The sequence below is a fragment of the Callithrix jacchus genome, chromosome 7 (assembly GCF_049354715.1).
Source record: "Callithrix jacchus isolate 240 chromosome 7, calJac240_pri, whole genome shotgun sequence".
Lineage (NCBI taxonomy): Eukaryota > Metazoa > Chordata > Mammalia > Primates > Cebidae > Callithrix > Callithrix jacchus.
Window position 1 is genome coordinate 121665783 of NC_133508.1, and position 20076 is coordinate 121685858.

Consider the following 20076-nt stretch of genomic DNA (forward strand, 5'->3'; position numbering starts at 1 on the left):
ATGAGGCTATGTTACATGCTATTTATAGCAAAGTATAATGGCTAAAGCCTCAGATAGAACTTCTGTTCTTACTGCCTTAGACACAGCCTAACTTCCAAAAGGTCACTCTGAAGTTGTGACTCCTGAGACAACAAAAGAGAGGTGATGGTGCCCTCCCCACCTGGGGAGTGCACCTGGCCAAGGCTGCATTTGGTGCCCACTTTGACTTTGCCAGTGGAGGAACAAAGGAGGAAAAAGATGTTCAGAGCTAGGTAGACAGGAAAGAAGGTGGGTGAGGGAGGGTGCAGCCAAGTCCTTCAGCAGCATTGCAGATCTCCATCTTTAATTCCCCATCTCTTTACTGCTAGCTCTAAGAAGCATACAGAAATAGAGGAACAGCAAATACAAATTCAAAAACAGAAATTCTAGTGAGAGTTGGCTTGGCACTGCCAATAGGAACTCTAGGCAGAAGTACACACTGCATACCCCAAGAGCTGGCTCTGCTCACAACTTCTATGCTGAGCTGTGAGCTTTAACGGGACTACCTGGTCAGTGCCTTAGGTTCCTTAGACACAGGCATTAAATAAACTCAGAAAGACTAATAGATAGGACTAATTCATTGTTTTTATAGATAAGAGTCTTTTTTCCTTCTAAACAGAAGTAAAAATGAGAAAGATAAATTTAACCACATTTTTCCTTTGAGGCAAAACAATCTGAACCATAAAATAGCTGCCTACTCTGAACACAAAGGAGCATATCTCCTCTGACCCTTGCATGTCAAATCTTCCTAGGGCCCTTTTCTTTTCTTTTTTGAGACGGAGTTTCACTCTTGTTACCCAGGCTAGATTGCAATGGCGCGATCTCAGCTCACCGCAACCTCCGCCTCATGGGTTCAGGCAATTCTCCTGCCTCAGCCTTCTGAGTAGCTGGGATTACAGGCACGCGCCACCATGCCCAGCTAATTTTTTGTATTTTTAGTAGAGATGGGGTTTCACCATGTTTACCAGGATGGTCTCGATCTCCTGACCTCGTGATCCAACCGCCTTGGCCTCCCAAAGTGCTGGGATTACAGGCGTGAGCCACCGCGCCCGGCCCCTAGGGCCCTTTCTAATTGATAGGCTTTATTATATTCACAATCCTACATCCAATGTACATAATACACCTCTTATTCTAAAATGAATATTTTTAAATCAAACTAGTATTCATTCATTTATTCATCAGCAAATATTTATTGAGTACCACCTATGTGCCAGGCACTGTTCTGAGTACTAGGAATACAGCAGTGAACAAAATAAACAAAAATCCTGTGCTCAATGGAGCTCACCTTCTAGTTGAAATCCCTCTCTCTCTATTTTCAAAGTGCTTAATTTAATAAATGTTTGTTAAATGAATAATAAATAATATTTGGGATAATCTGTGAGAATCAGACAAAGTATCCAGATTGCCTGTGTGCCATACAGAATCTAAGACAAAATGTATGAATTTAATTAATCCTTGAATTTTACCTCCATTTCCTGTCAAGTCTCTTTTTCATTTTTGCCAGCCTGCTGCAAAATAAAATAAGATAATTCCTAGGAAGTATTTCTCTGAAGGCACAGAGTATAAAATATCAACAAGGCCTGGCGGGGTGGCTCGCAACTGTAATCCCAGCACTTTGGGAGGCCAAGGCAGGCAGAACATGAGGTCAGGAGCTCGAGACCAGCCTGGCCAACATGGTGATACCCCATCTCTACTAAAAATACAAAAATTAACTGAGTGTGATAGTGGGCACCTGTAGTCCCAGCTACTGGGAAGGCTGAGGCAAGAGAATTGTTTGAACCCAGGAGGCGGAAGTTGCAGTAATCTAAGATCACACCATTGCACTCCAGCCTGGGCAACAGGGTGATACTCTATCCCAATAAATAAATAAATAAATAACAAAAGAGAAAGAGGCTCTTATAAACAGAAAAGAAGGGAGAGCCTGGTGGTGATCACCCTCATTCAGTGAAGTCCTACATTTAGAAACCTCGTGCCTCTATGCCAAGCATCAAATTTTTTAAAACCCAGTAAAGTAGCATTTCAAAAACCAACACTAAAGGAATAAATAACCTGGCTGCAAACTTACTTCAAGGAGGTTCAGAGCTGACCCTCTAGAGCATAGCCTTGGGAGTTCCATGCTGGTGTATGTTCATCTGGATCCAGTGCAGTACTGCTGACCTCCAGTCAGTGGCAACTTCATTTTCATAGTGTCCTGGGTGGTGCAGCCTGAGGAGGGGTGGGTCACACAAACAGATGTTTTGTAATGCAGTCAGGTACAAAGCAAGCCCTCTGCCTCTGGGAAGTAAAGTTAAAAGGATAAGAGATTATGAGAGAAATCCACTATTGCATCAAGAAATGGTAGCAAATGTGGAAATGTGGCCATCAAAGTCCAGGTCATTAATGAAGCAAATCTCCAAAGAAAAAAAATGGATTAAGTCATCTTTCATACTCTCCTTCTAAGCCAACTGAATGAAAGAAAAAAGGGATTTATTATTTTATCAGGAAATCAAAAAAGAGAGAGGGAATAAAGAAATATCAGAATGACACAAGCATTTGCTAGCATAAATAATGCTAAATTCATCTCAAGGTAGCTTCCACTTAGAAAGCAAACCTATAATAAAAGGAATGAAATTGGTTTTATTTGCCATCAGTTAAGCAAACTACCATTTATATTATTACCAGCTACATTCATATCCAAAGAAAAGAGCCAAAGCCAAACACAAGTTTTCAAATACTACCAAGGATATACAGGTAAAAAGATATCACAGGCTGGGAGTGGGTGGCTCACACCTGTAATCCCAGCACATTGGGAGGCCAAGATGAGAGGATCAACTTGAACCCAGGAGTCTGGGACCAGCCTGAGTAACACTGGGAAAATCAGACTTTTAAAGAAAAAAAAAATTTAGCCACGCATGGTGGCATATGCCACCATGAGGCAGAAGGATTGCTTGAACCCGGGAGACCAAGGCTTCAGTGAACCATCATTGAATCACTCCACTCCAACCTGGGTGACAGAGTGAGACCTCTTCTCCAGAAAGAAATCACAGAAAGTAAACTACGAACATGAACAAAAATAGAAAGTGGTTCTATGGGGTCTAGAATATAAGCTACCTCCATCATGAGGATAGCAATCAATAAGAGGTGGGTCCAAATATTGATTCCCATCTTTGGTTATCCTCTCAAGGAGTCCCCTGTAAGAGGGATAACTTTACTACCTAGTAATGACAAAGCAGTTAGAAGCAGTTCTCTGTCTAATTAGAGGAATCCTAATACTGCAATAATGAGCAATAGCTCTATGATGCATATTAAAATAACATTAAAGACCATTATAACTTTTGTGAAATGGCCTCTAACACAACATGCAGTTGAAGCATCATGTATCAGAATGGTTTGAGAAGGGAAAATGGATAGGGAAACAGGGGTGCAGATGTATAAGGAAAGCAGGCATAAGTGCCCCTATTTAAATATTTTGTTGTCGTTGACTAACTCTAATCCTTTGCTTTTGAATATTTAAAAGTATTTTGAGGGAATTGATTCCATCTTCTCTTTCAAATTTTCAATTCTCTCTCCTACTTCCTTTACTGGCTTTCTCTTCCTTTCAGTGCCTTTATTCTTCTTCTTTGCCTCAAGTCTTCTCTGTACTGCAAAGTTCCAAGTTTGTGTGGCAGAGAAATAAATTAGGTGAGGAGGGGGAAAGAGAGCGTGATCAAGATTAGAGGAAGAACCATTTTAGCTTCCTTGATCCCTCGTTCTATCAGAACATCTATGCAACCTGGTGAAAATCACTGAAGAATGTGGCAGACATGGAGGCTTAGGAAAGAAACTCTACCATTATAAATTCCAGCCAAGAAACATGTTAAAACATTCATTTATTGCACCCACATACAATCCACCATCTGGATTCACATTACATAAAAGCATACAGAAAGGTTTGTATGCCAGAAATCGAAGGTATGCGTGAAAAAAATAACTAAATAACACCTAGCCAGTGATTGCAAAGCCAGTGTTGAAGATGGACAGGCTGTGTCTCAAACATTCTGATGGGAAGTGTGGCTTCTGAAAGCTCTTTCAGATGAGTTGGAAAATGCATGAAGATTGTTCATCTTCATATACAACCATCATCATTGCTGATATTACAGTGACCCAGGAAAGGAACCCAATACATTGAGTAGTAAATTTATACTCTTCATCTGTGAGTAAAATATAAAACAAAATATAAAAACAAATAAAACTATTGTAAAGAACGACAATAAAGATACGTTGAAAGGCACCAATATTTTTATTACTAAGCTACCGAGGTATTGTGAATTGTTAACTTGCTTTATTTTCTTCCCTTGTGTCTTCATTTTTGTTCCATCTTCAACTTGCAACTCCCACTCTCCAACATTCAAGCACATAGATAATTATGTGTTTATAGTCTCTGAGTAGCTTTGGGGCAGGATGGGAAGCAGAAGAGGCCTGCAAGTCTTTTTCATTATTCTTCCAAAGTCTTAGGATAACATAAGTGCTTTTGTGAAGGAGATGTTTCTACACTCAACATTTAAAAAAAAGTGTCATGATCAGAAATATAAAGTGAAAAGGACTTTCACAAGTAGAGATTCCTCCTGTTCCAGGTTGGTAGCTGAGGGGAGAAGAGAAGGAGCGTGAAGAAGGTCTACAGGTTCTGAGAGCAAAGCAAATGTGAGCCCATTCCTTGCCAGCACACTGGTTCAGCACCAAGACTCAGAGAGAGAAAGGCTGCCTGCTGTGTCTAGCCTGATAGGAGTACAACAACCTCAGTACAAATTTTCAGCAGATAAAAGTAAGCTGATCATCCTCCCCAGGAGATACACAAATTGAGGTTCTTAGCTTAGAAGCAAACTGCACCTGATTTGAGCAGAATTTGTTACCTCAAGCACACATGGAATTTGCTGGAAGGTTATAGGGAAATTCGGGGAATCAGAGGCAATAACTTTGGTAACCTGGGTACCTGAAAGTGCAGCACCATCCCCTTGAGGTGCTGATACTAGAAGGATCAAATCTAATCTTGTCCTATCCTTGAGTCAGCCCTCACAAATTTAGATTTCTGAAGGAGTTGGAGGACCTTTGCTTAGCTCTCTTGCCGAACCCTCAGCCAAGAAGGGTAACACAACTTATTTCACAGTGGTAGAATACTGTAAGCATTGGAGGTAGGTAAAGTCCCCAGAGGAAAATCAGGGGACTGATTTTACAAAAAAAAAAAAAAAAGAAAGAAAAAAAAGAATGGATGCTGGGTAGGCATAAAAAACATATGCCCACTGCAAATGGCCACTTCAGAGATATAAAAATCTCACGTTTAATTACTTTTTAATACATTCTTTATGTGTGATAATCAATTGGAAGAAGTTGGAGTTCAATTTGTCTGAACACTAAATTCACTGTGTCATTCCTGCTTCCAACTATTTATTGGTTCACCATTCCCTCCAGTAAAGCTCCAATTTCTTCATATTCTTCTAGTCTCTGCCTACTCAGCCCTTGTCACCAATTCGCTTCCTTCCCTGCACCTACATCCCCATAATATGAAGGGATTTGCATTTCCTTGAACACATTATCCTGTTTCACATCTACGAATCTTTGTACATGCTGCTCTCTGTTTGGAATGTTCCTCCCTATTCCTTGTCTTCCTGGAGAACTTAATCCAAATACTTCCTGTTTAGGGAAAGTTGTAGGGTACCCTTCTCTCCCTAACACTCTTTCCCCCACCACATTATTCTTCATCTCAATATATCCACTGTATATCTTGCACATGCCTCTATTTTTTATTTTACTGTGTTGTAATTATTTGTTTATATGTTTGTCTCCCTTAAAAGTCTATGAGCTTTTAGGGATGGGTTCTGAAAAAATGGGTGTTGAGTGAATAAAAGAACTAATGAAGTTTCCAATCAGACACTGTCTTAGTCCATTTGTGTTGCTATGAAGGAATATCTGAGGCTGAGTATTTTATTTTATTTATTTTTGAGACAGAGTCTGGCTGTCACCCAGGCTAGAGTGCAGTGGCATGATCTTGGCTCAAGCAATCTCCCTGCCTCAGCCTCCTGAGTAGCTGGGATTACAAGTGCCCACCACCACCCTCATCTAATTTTTGTATTTTTAGTAGAGACAGGGTTTCACCAAGTTGGCCAGGCTGGTCTCAAACTCCTGACCTCAAGTGATCTGCACATCTCAGCCTCCCAAAGGGCTGAGATTACATGCGTGAGCCACTGCGCCTGGCCTAGGTAATTTATTTTACAAAGAAGTTTACAGCCGGGCATGGTGGCACACATCTGTAATCCCAGCTACTCAGGAGGCTGAGGCTGGAAAATTGCTTGAACCCAGGAGGCAGAGGTTGCAGTGAGCCAAGATTGTGCCACTGCACTCCAGCTGGGGCAACAGAGTGAGACTCCATCTCAAAAAAAAAAAAAAAAAAGTTTATTTGCCTCACAGTTCTGCAGGTTGTACAAGAAGCATGGTGATGGCATCTCTTACTAGTGAGGGCTTCAGGCTGTTTCCACTCATAGAAGGCAAAGGGGAGCCAGCTGTGCGAGATCACGTGGTAAGAGAAGCAAGAAGAGAGAAGAGGGAGAGGCCGTATTCAACAACCAGCTCTCCCGGAAACTAAGAGAGTGAGGACTCATTCATTACCATGAAGACAGCACCAAGCCCTTCATAAGGGATTTACCCTCATGACCCAAATGCCTCCCAATAAGCCCTACTTCCAACACTGAGAATCAAATTTCAAACCAGAGGTTTGGAGGAGTCAGAAAAACCAAGTTATAGTGGATACCAACATTCCCCAAGGGCCTACTGTGCCTGGAATCATACACAGCAGGTGTAGTAAGGAAGAATGTTTACTAAAGCAGTAGTTCACTACAGGGGTATGCAGGTCATCAGTGCGGAGGGACACATGGTTTCATTACAATTTCCAAATACTTACTCTCCTTAATCCCCATGTTCACTTGCAAGCATAATGCACCATTTTCTGCCTCCCTTATTTGCCCATATTGTTTTTGCAAATTTTTATCTATCTTCATTTCAGGTCTGTAGTGGTAAAATTCATACTCCAAATATTGTATGTTTTGTTACTAATGAAATACCTGGTTTTATATAGTGAATCATTTCATAGAATAGCCCCTAAAAATGTGGGCTCAGGAGCCAGATAACCTGGGTGTCTATCATGGCTCTGGTTGCGTGATTCCTCAAAGTATTCAACCTCTCTGTGCCTCAGATACCTAATCTATGAAAATGAGGCCCATAATAGTACCCGACCCATTAGATTAGTGAGAGGATTAAATGAGTCATAGATGTAAAGCATCCAGAACACTGCTTGACCTTAAAAAGAGCTAAATAAATGCTAGCTGTCATTATTGTTGCAATAAAATGGACTCCCTACCATATTACCACAATTTTTTTAGTAATTAAAATAATACAGTAAATAAGAAGTATAATAACAGAATGTATGTAAGCAGGAGTTTTATTTTTTGCCACCATAGCAGGATCCAAGTTCTTTAGTGAAGTAACTTTCAGTTGTTTCAGTAACATAAACAATTCAAAACCACTGCAATAGAGAATGACCCTTAAGGAATCAATAAATTCATGAAGAAAATAGGATAAACAGAATACAAATCTACCCAGAAACATTTCAATATACCTTTTTGTGCAAGAGCTTAGTAAGGGGAAAATAATTAAATATGATTCAAAAGAGGTTACCTAATGTGAAGTAGTGAGAGAGGATGAGAACTGCCTTTTAGTTTAGGAGGAAAGCAGCAGTTAAAAGAGTCTTGGATCACTGAGGATCAGTGAGAGCAGACAGAGGTTCATCATGGGTGGTTTTTTCTCAAGTATATCTTCCAGTCTGTTTGGAGCTCAGGAAATGAAGATTTTAATTTTGGGATTAGACGGAGCAGCAAAAACCAAAATTTTGTACAGATTACAAATTGGAGAAGTCTTTACTGCTATACCTACCATCGGATATAATGTAGAGATGGTGACATACAAAAACTTTAAATTCCAACTCTGGGATTTAGGAGGACAGACAAGTATCAGGCCATACTGGAGATGTTACTATTCAAACACAGATGCAGTCATTTATGTAGTAGACTGTTGTGACCAAGACCGAATTGGCATTTCCAAATCAGAGTTAGTTGCCATGTTGGAGGAAGAAGAGCTCAGAAAAGCCATTTTAGTGGTGTTTGCAGGACATGGAACAGGCCATGACTTCCTCAGAGATGGCAAATTTACTTTGGCTACCTGTCTTGAAGGACTGAAAATGGCAATATTCAAAACATCAGCAACCAAAGGCACTAGCCTTGATGAGGCAATGGAATGGTTAGTTGAAACGTTGAAAAGCAGACAGTAATTCAGTCCATTCTTCTCCCCTGAAACGAAGACTACATCACCTCCGTTCCCTTTGCAGTCAAGTGTACTTCACAACAGGTATATGATTGCTGGCATATACTGACTGACTGCAATGTTTGTAGTTAATAGGGAAAAGAAGTATTTGGTTGGAGGGCTAACTCAATTGTATCAACTGAATGTTCTATGTAAAGTAAAATATTCTTTCCTTGCTTTCTTGTGTTAAGATATATATTCTATTTGTATGGAATTCTTAGTAAAATACAGTTCTATTAAAGAATGTACTCCTATTGGATGAAGAAACCTCCTCTATTTTTGAATAGTAGTTGCAGCTTGTCTGTATAAATACTAACAAATATCTTAGCAGATTTTTTCCCTTTAAAATGAATTCTCTTTCCAAAGATTAGACTCAGTAGAGTAGGTAAGGAATATAGTGTGTATAATATAATCTTTGTTTGCTTACCTGACCACTTTTTATTAAGCTGTTTTATTTAAAAGCTTTTGGTTATAGACATGAATAATATTTTGATGGTTCACTGACTTATCTGTAATTGTCATTTTATAGCACTTTACAGTTGTCAGAAAAATATTACATATATTGACCTAGTTGATCTGTATAAGAAGCTTGTGAGGTAAGTAGGACAGATTATGATGTCTTCACTTTACGGACATGGACCCAGGGTTCTAATAAGTTGGCTTGCCCATGGTCACCTGCTAGCTAGTAAGATGGGAATAGGGCTCAAAGTAAAACTTTTGGTTTAGAAGCTTGACTCATAAACTATACTATATATCCCCCAAAATGTCAGCATTGACAACACAATCTAACTCTTAAATAAAATTATGCTAATTAAAGTAGTTACATTAAAAAAAAAAAAAAGAGTCTTGGCTGAGAGCAATGGCTTATGCCTGTAATCCCAGCACATTGGGACACTGAGGTGAGCAGATCACTTGAGCTTGGGAGTTCGATACCAGCCTGGCCAACATGGTGGAACCCTGTCTCTAGGGGGAAAAAATTAGCAGGACATGGTGGCGCACACCTGTAGTCCTGGCTACTCCACTGAGGTGGCAAGATTGCTTGAGCTTACGAGGTCAAGGTTGTACTGAGCTAGGATCGTGCCACTGTACTCCAGCCTGGGAGAGAGCAAGACTCCATCTTCCCCACCCAAGCCCCACCACAAAAAAAAACGAGTCTTGAACTTTGTGAAAAACAATTTTGCCCCACCTAGCTTGGGGAATTAGAACTAATTAGTGAGTCCACTTACTTCATGAATTAGTATTTATATTTTCAGTCAGTCTTATTTCTTGGGGTCAGAACTAAAAGGTTTACTAATTAGATACATGTCAGAGAATCCCATCTCATTTATAATAGTCCCCCTTATCTTCGGGATACGTTCCAAGACCCCCAGTGAATGCCTGAAATGGCAGATAGTACCAAACTCTATATATGCTGGTTTTTTAAATTCATACATACCTATGGTAAAGTTTAATTTATAAATTAGGCACAGTAAGAGATTAATAATAACTAATAAAATGGACCAATTTTAACAATATACTATAATAAAAGTTATATGAATGTGGTCTCCTTCTCTCTCAAAATATATTATGCTGTATTCACCCATTTTTGGACCATGGTTGACTTCAGGTAAATGAAAGTGTAGAAAGCACAATCACAGATAAAAGGAGACTACCGTACTCAGAAACTGACTTCTGTTAAAGAAAATTTCAATAATTTATCCTTTCACCTCTAGGTCTGTAAGTCCATTTGAAATCGGGGCCATACAATACTCACTGTCCTGGTTTTCTAGGCATGCTGATCACTCAGTCAATGTTTTATAACGAGATATATTTTAGTTATTCAGGAATTTCTAACTTTATTTCTATGGGAAGATGCTTAGAAATCCCAGCTTATGCTGTAATTTTTCCTTATTACATGTTGACTAAGGACACTGTATTTTATGGTAATCATGAAAATAAGCCCTGGAGCTGAAGTCTATGGTCAAAGATAAAGTGATCTTAGAACCAAGGCTTTAAATTTAAACTACTGAGGACTGCCCTCTTACCTAATCTTATAGGGTTAGCTTTTGTTGGGGTGTGTATTAGTGAGTAAACTAATAATGGCTACCAAAAAAACTTCTGTTTTAGCTTTCAAAACGTTTTAAATCTTCATGTTTTTAAAGCAGGATCTTTCTCTGTTGCCCAGGATGGAATGCAGTAGTGTGATCATAGTTCACTGCAGCCTCAAACTCAAGCAATCCTCCTGCCTCAACTTCCTGAGTAGCTAGGACTACAGGTGTAAAACACTACGTCCAGCTAAAGTGTTTTTTTTTTTTTTTTGGTAGATACAAAGTCTCACTATATTGCTCAGGCTGGTCTTGCAACTCTCAGCCTCAAGTGATCTTCCTGCCTCAGCCTCCCAAAGTGTTGGGATTGCAGGTGTGAGCTACTGCACCTGGCCTATTTCAGCAAATTTGATATAATACATGGGAAGGAGACATGTTACCTTGGAAAATGTCAAAGGTCAAATTGAATTTGGAATCTGAAGGTTTTTAAGATGATCGCACAGCAGTAATAATAAATACTCTTTGTTTTCAGCGTACCCAAAATCTCTCCCTAAAACTCCACCTCCACTATACAAAAGGGTCAGAATCTCCCTCAATTTCCACAAACTGAAATCTACACATCTACATAAAATTGTACTAACCCTTTCCTGCTTTCCTTTTCCCCTAAGACCAGTTTATCCTGCTGTGCTCTAGATTCCACCCTATCTGCCTTCTCTCTTACATACTCAATTCCTGCTCCTCCTAGCCCCCCACACTGGATCCTTCCTAACAGCTTTCAAACAGACTCAGTTCCATAAAGATACTCCCTCAACCCCACTTTCTCCTTTTGCTACCACCCTATCTGTCTCCCCTTCACAGACAAACATAAAGAATGTGTCTACTCTCCGCCTTCTTTTTCTCACTACACATTTCTTTTTAAACTCACTTTGATCTAACTTCCATTTCCACTTGTGTGAACTGACTGTCACTAAGATGACCCCGTGGCCTCCAGGTTGTTAAATGCGATGGACATTTTAGTTCTCAGCTTACCTGACCTTCCAGCACTCTCCTTGTTTACCTTCTACCATTCTTTCTCAGTCTCTTTGGCCAGTTTTTTCTCCTCTATTCAGCTTTTAATTGTTGGAATCCCTTAAAGATCAATATAAGACCTACTGTTCTTCTTACTCTATGCACTCCCTAGGTAGTTATATGCCTATTGATGCCCTCGATTATTATCTATACACCAATAACTCCTACAGTTATACCTCTAGCTTTCCTTCTGTCCTAACAATTTAATCCTCTTGACTTTTCCCTCACTATCCTTCCATTTTCTTGGTTAGAAATGGGAAATCATCATTGACTCTCTTCTCCCACATTTAATAATTCAGGATGATAAACTGTTGCCACCAATGCTCCAAAGCTGAATACAATAGATATCAAGGAACCCCCATCATTTAAAGAGAATCAGTGGGTTAATGAGAGGCAACAGAACTGTCATTGCTCCTCCAAGCATCAGTCTCCCATCCTTTCCTCCTCCCTACTGCATTATCTACATATTATGTGTTATACAGAGATGAGAGAAATATATGGGAGTTGCTGGGGACAAGTAATGTGGCTCTCCCTCTCCCCCAAAGCCAAGTTAAGGAATCCAATAAAATTACTTGTAAAGACTAGATACACCCATAAGAAGGAGATAACAGTGTCTCATTGTTGGGTTGGACATCTATGCAGGCAGTGGAGTTAACTAATCTTGGCACTAACCCGAACAGGATAAAAACAAATATTGGAGAACAAAAAGAAGTGGCACTAGTTGAAGTGCCACTTGGATTGGAGCAAGATGCTTGGATTTTCCAGAAGACACTGAAGAAGAAAGTTAAGCTTGAAGTTAATTGCTGGTACATGCCCAAGGGGGCTGTGTACCAACTGATGGGATCCCAACACCAAGAGGCTAGGGACACATTGCTAAGGAAGGTATCAGAAGAGGTGGCCTGTCCCACACCAAGGAACTGTGCAGAGGCCCTTGTATGGCTTCCTGAAGAATGGCTCATCAGATAGAGGCAGCATGTGGATGCCTACTAAATCAAGTATATCAACAGCAGCTCACGTTAAATAGGATACACTTGTGACTTGTCCCCAGTCTTCCACTCAGCTCCACAGGCTGGGGAGCAAAGCAAAACCTGTAATAGAGAAGAGTGAAAACACAGACTATTTGCCAACTCCACTTCCAAGGATGTCCCTCATCCCTTGACACGATTGGACTGGAAGGACACTGAGGGAAGGGTGAGCAAAAGGTTTAAGTTGGACATGTAAGATTAGACTAGGTCAGACTGTACTTTTAATAACAGAAAGTAATCTGGAAGTATGATAATCTGCTGAAGATATTAAGGAATTTGAAGGGAAATGTTATCAGCACATTTGAAGATTGTGGTCAGCAACAAAAGTAGAATCTTTTGATGTTTAAACTCCACTGAGTTCAGTCCCTTCAATGATTTGGTTACACAGTCAATCACAGAGACACCTCTCTAATAGTATTCTTGGTCTTCCCCACACTACAGCTAGAGTGCTATTCCAGACACAGATCTGACCATGTCATTCCCCTATTTAAACATTTTTAATGGCACACCATTAATATACTAGGATAAAGATCTCAATCCAACCCCCAAAGCCCTGCTTACAGACTCATGAATCTGCCTCCACTCTGTCTACACTCCATCCACACTGGTTTCTCAGGGCCTCAGGCATACCAACTGAGCCTTCACCTATGCTATTCCACCCGCCAAAACCTATCCTCCTCCTCCCATCCTATCCAGTCCATTTGATTTCAGCTTATAAATCACTTTCACAGGAAAGTTTTCCCTGAACTAAGCAGGTGTTTCTTATTATACACTCTGAAGACACAGTATAATCCTTCATAATACCAATTATAATAATGATATATCCTTATATAATCATTTTTCAGATGTCTGTCTTTTCCAGTAGTCTGAAAGAAGACTCCGAGTGTTTTTACTTACCTTTGTATTCCTGGTACACAGCACATAAGCCATCAATGAGAATGCACACAAGAAATATTTGATGAATAAATACACAAATGAAATTACATGCATTTACTCAGTTATTGAGTAGGTCTCCAACTGAGGCATCACTGTTCTTCTCTCATCCTGAGTATCAGCAACAAATGAGGCAGGGCTTGCCCTCAGCTCAAACATTAGGCAGGTCCACCTTAGTTCTTGTTTTCTTTGGGAAAATTTCTGATTATAATACTAAACACTAATAATTGGAGGTACTTAGTAAGAGCATATGAGTGCTAGACAGAGCTTTTCTGTGCATTGTTGATCTCATCTATTCATCACAACAACCCCATAAGCTAGGTGATTTTATTACCTACATTTTTATAGAAGAAAGAAACAGGGGCCTAGAGAAGTTAAGGGACTTGCCCAAGATCACACAGCTACTGGGGAGGAGCTGGGACTGGAACCCAGTCTGGCTGACTCTAAAACCTGTGTTCTTAACCATTATAATACATAGCTTCCAAAACGCAGGGCTCTTTCTTTACTTAAGATCACAGCACTTACTCAGCATTTACTGCTAAAGACAATAGCACTGTTCTTTTCCAATGCCATTCAAAGCCTGGATTAAGATCTAAGATTTAATGTTCATATATTTTGGTTCTTCATTAGATTTTAAGTTCTTTGCAGAGAGGGGTCTTTACTGTGCTGTGCATCTCTGGTTTCCTTTCAAGGTCCGTTTCTGGTTTGAGTACTCAAAAATATTTGTAGTATGAATCAATATACAAATGAGTACCAAAACAATCTCACTCAATAGTTTACATGGATGAAATGTGCGATATTCTTTAAACACAATTCCAGGTTTAGCGATATTTCCATTTTAATGAGGATGGCTGTGGAGCAATACCATGACTCCTATTTTCATATGGAATATAATAACACAAAGTGTTCCTGGAAAAGATGACACACTGTATTTCCTTATCTTTAACAACAAACCTTATGGCCTCTTTATGTTAAATGTTGGCTTCACAACAAATGCAGAAATATTCATGATCGATTTGAGACATAATATAAAATAGATGGTATCTTTTATCAGACATGTAAAGTAGGTTAAGTTGCATCTTCATTTTGTAGAAGGCTAGAAGGCACAGTTTTCTAGCAGGTCAATGTAATTCAAATGGTAACCTCTTTTTATCAGCTCAAATATCAAAATTTCCTGTGAATGATTTGAATGTAAAATCTTACTCAAGTATTTGAAAACTATTTTATTCCCGAGAAAGAAAGCTGTAAGAAAAATCAACAATTTTCCTGGCTCTGACCAACAATATTGTGATTGTGTCAACAAAATAATTTCCAATTTATTACTTCCCCTCAGGAAACCATAAAGATAACTTTCCCACTTTTTATAATTGGAAACCCCTGAGGTAAATCTTGCCAGTTTAATTATAGAAATAGGAAATGATATATCAAATGTATAATCTTTTTCTTAAATTCACTTTGCCAAAACTGTAAAAAGCTCTACTGTCTCTACAATTAAAAATTGAAATAATTAAATGAAAAACAAATATTGCTCTTACGTTCACTGCTCCAAACTTCATGCACCTGTCTCTTTTAAAGGATCCATATGGCACGAAGTTTGGCTTTCTTCCTTAGCAGAGTTAAGAAAACGAGTTATATGCGGATGTACAGGGTTGTATTCATTTAATAATTTAAGTAATATGGATCTAAAGATATGCCACATGATTAGTTTCAAAAGTAATGATTACAAATTACGATTGGCAGTTTAATCTGGGTACTATTTTTAATCTCTTTGAATTTCAATTTTCCCACTGGAAAATGATGATAATTTCTGCCTTGTATCTGTTTTATAGGAATTTTAGAAAGGTGGAGTTGATATTTTAGAACTACTTCGAAAATCTCTAATGTTAGATCATAATTCTTGGCATCTTCTTTATTTTTATTTTTCTGTTTTACACAGAACTCAGTCCCAATTCTGGATATCATTACATAGCTTTGGTTTTAGTTCACATATACTACAGAGGAAGATAAGAGAGATACACCGTCCTTTCTATTACAGCTCTTTGCAAAATTTCTCAAGCCATGGCAACAACCACAGGAAGATAATATTTATAAGTCTTGATTATCATGAAAAACAAAATGAAATAAAATTAAAAACATGAAAGAAGACTGGTAACTTTGTGTTCAGCCCAAAATTTATTCTAGAAATGTTAACTTCACCACGAACTATTCACCTTCAGTCTTGAGTGTATTTCATATGGATGATTTAAATTTTTGATATTCTTGCTTCCACTGACAAACTCTGCATTTTGACAAGTTTTGATGAAGCCTATTCATTCTAGACAATTTATGCACACCTAACTTGAATAGCTGATTTTGACTTTATCCCCTTGAGTTCCTAGACCTGCCCTGATTAAATTTTAAAACATAATTACAGGTAGCACATTGAGTCAGTCAGTTAGTCAGAGAGATCTGAGCTTTGTGAATACCTACTTCCTGCAGCACTGCATTAAGTGCTCTGGAGGAGGACGGGGGTGGATGGGAACAGTCACCCATGAAATGATTTAAGGATTATTATTAAAACAACATTATCACCAGGAACAAAGTACCTGAGTAGAAACTCTACATGAAAGCACAGGGAATGGAGAGTAAAGAAAGCATCAATTCTGCTTTAATTGTCAGTCCTATATATTAAGCAAATGTGTTTTGTGATTATTAATAGGTTTGCAAGCACTCCAACAAAACAAATTAAACAACTGTTGTTCTACTACAAATAGGCAGCCTGAGTTGATGTAAGGCAGTTCTGTAATTTCTTTTACCTGGTAATATATTAAGGGCTTTGTTAAGTGAAGGACCAGGAAGAGATGTTTTTTAAGAATTTTTTTTATTTTGGTTTAATTTTACATTTACAGAAAAGTTGCAAAAATAATAGAGAGAGTTCCTATACATCCTCACTCAGTTTCCCCTTATATGTTAACATCTTATATGGTCAAAGAACATTTTTCAAAACTAAAAATCAACATTGGTATATTACTATTAGATGAACTTTGGACTTTATTCTGATTTCATCCATTTTCTACTAATGTTTTTGCGTTTTATTTTGTTTTGTTTTCTGTTCCAGGATTCAATCAAGGATACCACACTGCATTTAGGAGGAAAATATTTAATGTCTTATTACTGAGATTTTAGAATCAGCTATTTCTGGGCAATGGAGCTAATCAGTGTTGGATATTAATATGAACAGGAATGAATATAAATAACATGTCCAAGAGCCACCTGGGCATACTATAGTGTCAGATTTTTAACTAACTTCAGGGAAAAGTAAACATGATTTTATAGTCAGTCATTAATGTCTACTTTATTTAGTTAAAGGTGATGATTATATCAAGCTCTACCACCATTGCCAGAGTAGTGTAAACTAGTGTGAACACCAATATTTCCTACATATAGACATGAAAAGAGGCTGATTTGCTTATGAAATCTGCCCATTAGGAAAGCTTACCATAGATACCACAGAAACAAAGCCCTAAATAGTCAGCTTATTGATATTAGAAGATAATAATGTATGAAGACCAATGGATATACAACTTGGACATGCATCAAGATCACCTGGAGGGCTTGTTAAAATCCAGATTTGTAAGTCCCATCCCCAGAGCCTCTGATTCCGTAGAGCCCAGGCATCTGTACACCCAGCAAGTTCCCAGGTGATGTGGATGCTGCTAGCTCAAGGACTATACTTTGAGAATCACTATTCTAGAACTTCCCTAAGTTAATCTTCATGGGTAATTGACTGAAAGAAAAGTAAAGCTATTGGTTCTGACAAGGTATATTCATAGATCCCTGAATTGTTATGTTGCCTACCAGTTAGATAAGAGATCTGCTAAATCTCATTCCAAATCTGTACAAGGAGTAAGTGAGAAAACAAATCAAATATTTTCGTTTCTCACAATAGTTTTTACCAGTCTGTCTTCCCTCCAGGTAATGCAATCATATTTAAAATAATAAAATACTATTTTAACAACAATAAAATAACTATAATTTAAAATCGACCACAAATGTTTGGACCAAAAGAGGGCATCTGATGGATAAACAGAAATTAGTGGGGATAAGGGATGTAACCCACATCTTCTTCAACAATGCTTCTCAAACTTTAATGTTTTTATGAACCACCTGGAGATCTTTCAGTTGGTCTGGGGTGAGCCCCAAGATTTTGTATATCTACTAGAATTCCAGATGATGTTGTTGCTGTTCCTCCATGGATCATACTTAAAACAGCTCTACAGGCCTGTGGCAAGATTTTAGCAAGTGCAAGATGTTCTAGCACCTAGTGATGTCTGGAACTTTCTACATCTCGGTTATGGGCATTACTTAATGCCCTTGACTAAGGCACATTTTTGGGATATGCTGGTCTCTATCCTGAACTCTCAGCTTTAGAATAAAAAAGGAATAATTTTAGGGAAACGAAACCAACAAAATCTCCCTGGAGTGTACTGGAATATAATAGAAACTTTTGGAACCTAATCACTTACTGAAAAGTCCTTTACATAACCCCTACTTTTTCACTCTAGTATCAGTCTAGTAAGTAACAGTCACATAGAGAAAAAATAGGAAGAGTGTCATCCAATTCTGCATTCTGATGATATCATTACTGTTAACGCTGATTCTATAAACATCTTCAGTTCCTCACACTGCTCTTCCTCTCCTTGTCTTTCCCTTTGCCAAGGAAGCCCTCTTGGCTCTTCTGATGGGAATTCCAAGAAAGCTATTAAATTTCATTATTCCCCCTAAATGAAGCTTAACTTTCTTCCAATTTTTTATGGAGTTAAAAATCCACATTATATAGGACCTTATCATCATTGTTAGAGTATAGAGGGATAAGGGATTAGGAGCCTTTTTTCTTTATTTCATCTGTTTGCCTTACAGGAAAAAAAAATGGAAAAGTTTATAGATTGCCTCAAGAACAAGAGGAGAGGCTGTGAGAAGACATTGTTTTCTATAGTGGGTGAGGAAAAAAGAAAAACCTTGGCCAGAAGCAACAAACAATATATAAATGCTGACTCTCCCAAAATGCTGCCTTAGGATCCATCATACAGTGAGATGGTGGCTTCCATCCTGCACAACTGAGTAGAGTGGAAGGACCCCCACAAAGCATTCCTTAGATTGCCTCCCTAAACAATTTCCTAGAATATATTAAGGCTTCATGTAAGGTTGGTCTTGTTAACTAACGGGGTAGTAATGAAAAAGTAAGCTAATTTTCAGGGATCCACAGATGAAAGAAGATAATTGAAAGATGGCCTAGCCTGAAAAATAGCCCTGGAAAGTTTATATCAACAATGGGCCCTTACCACCCCAAACTTCTCAGTCCCTTAAATTGCTACCTCCTACCCTGCATTGCAGGGAACCACTATCAGTGACCTGGAGCCAAGAAAGCTCCTATTCAAGTGAAAATCTCTAAGCAACCTAGGGATTAAAGTAAGAAAATTTGTATCCATCGCTGTGAGCTTGACAATTTACCAGCACTTCCAGACTTCCCTGATAAAATTAGTAGCAATCTTCTTAAATGTGATTTCTTGAAATTACATAATGAATGTGTCAACTTTGGGAAGACATGCAAAACTCCACAAACTAACATTTTCCAAATAACCAATGAATGCATTGTTATAAAATTATGCATTGGTAAAAGGTCCATTCAAAATGCAAGATAGACCAATAGATTTTAATGTAATAGAACAGGGAAAGCTCACTGATATTATTTCATATTCCACATTGCAACTAATATCTAAAAAACTTACCACTTCTCAAATTTTAATGCAATATCAAAGAAGAATATTCACAATTATCTGAAAAAGCTCTTAAATACTCCTCCCTTGTCCTACCACATACTTGTTTGAGGTCAGTTTCTTCATATACTTCAAACAAATGGTATATTACAACAGGTTAAATGCAGAGAGGCATATATAAATGCAGCTATCTTCTACTAATTATAATACAAAAGAGACTTGAAGAGATACATTTTAAATGCTGTTTTTCTCATTAAGTTTTTTGTTTTGGAAAATATCATTTTCTTTGTTTACAGATGGCAGAAAAAAATTAAAAATTAAAAGAAAATACAGTAATGTTCACAAAGTATGTAAGTTATCATATAATGGTTTATTTGATACATTTAAATAAATAAATGCATATTTAATTTCTTTCTCAGTTTTAAGTTCCACATGGTGAATATTAACAAATATAACTCACATAAACAAAAGCTCTTTGGGGGTCCTCAATAATTTTTAATAATGTGTAGAGGTTATGAGACAAAAAGTTTGTGAACTGCCAGGCTAAGCTAAGGACTGTGCTTTATTACCTTGTGTTTTAAATATTTGTGTCTCTGGACTGGACATAAGTTAATTTCTATGGAAAATAGATAGCTGAACTACCAAAAAGGTACTTACAAATATACCTACTCTGGCTCTTTGAAAAAGGCACTAGGAAGTTGTAATTCTAAATTTGGTCTTGATTATCTAACGAGATGGCTGTTAAAGAATCCCTTTTTTGTACTTGCTAGTGTACTGGTTCTCTCCTCACTGGAGTTCCATGGAGCAGGGAGTGGTTCCTTTTTGATTGCTATATCCAGAGGACAAGAATGACTTAAATATTTGTTGCATGAGTAAATCAACAAAATA

At 38.1% G+C, this 20076-nt stretch overlaps 1 protein-coding gene and 1 pseudogene across 4 annotated transcripts in view; one reads left to right on the plus strand and one right to left on the minus strand.

Annotated features, from left to right (window-relative positions):
- The window catches only part of LOC100397154 (uricase), a 110073-nt gene that overhangs the window by 87284 nt on the left and 2713 nt on the right, over positions 1–20076 (minus strand). For 2 of the 4 annotated variants that reach the window (XM_035252007.3, XM_078332332.1), the window contains exon 2: positions 2084–2223. The exons of 1 other annotated variant lie outside the window; for it this stretch is intronic. In XM_035252007.3, coding sequence (XP_035107898.3) covers positions 2084–2134 — 51 coding nt within the window. In that variant the 5' untranslated portion in view covers positions 2135–2223. Of the gene's footprint in view, positions 1–2083; positions 2224–14967; positions 15103–20076 lie in introns of those variants that run through there. One more of the 4 variants, XM_078332331.1, reaches the window with a different exon arrangement.
- LOC100409515 (ADP-ribosylation factor-like protein 1 pseudogene) lies at positions 7756–8398 on the plus strand (annotated as a pseudogene).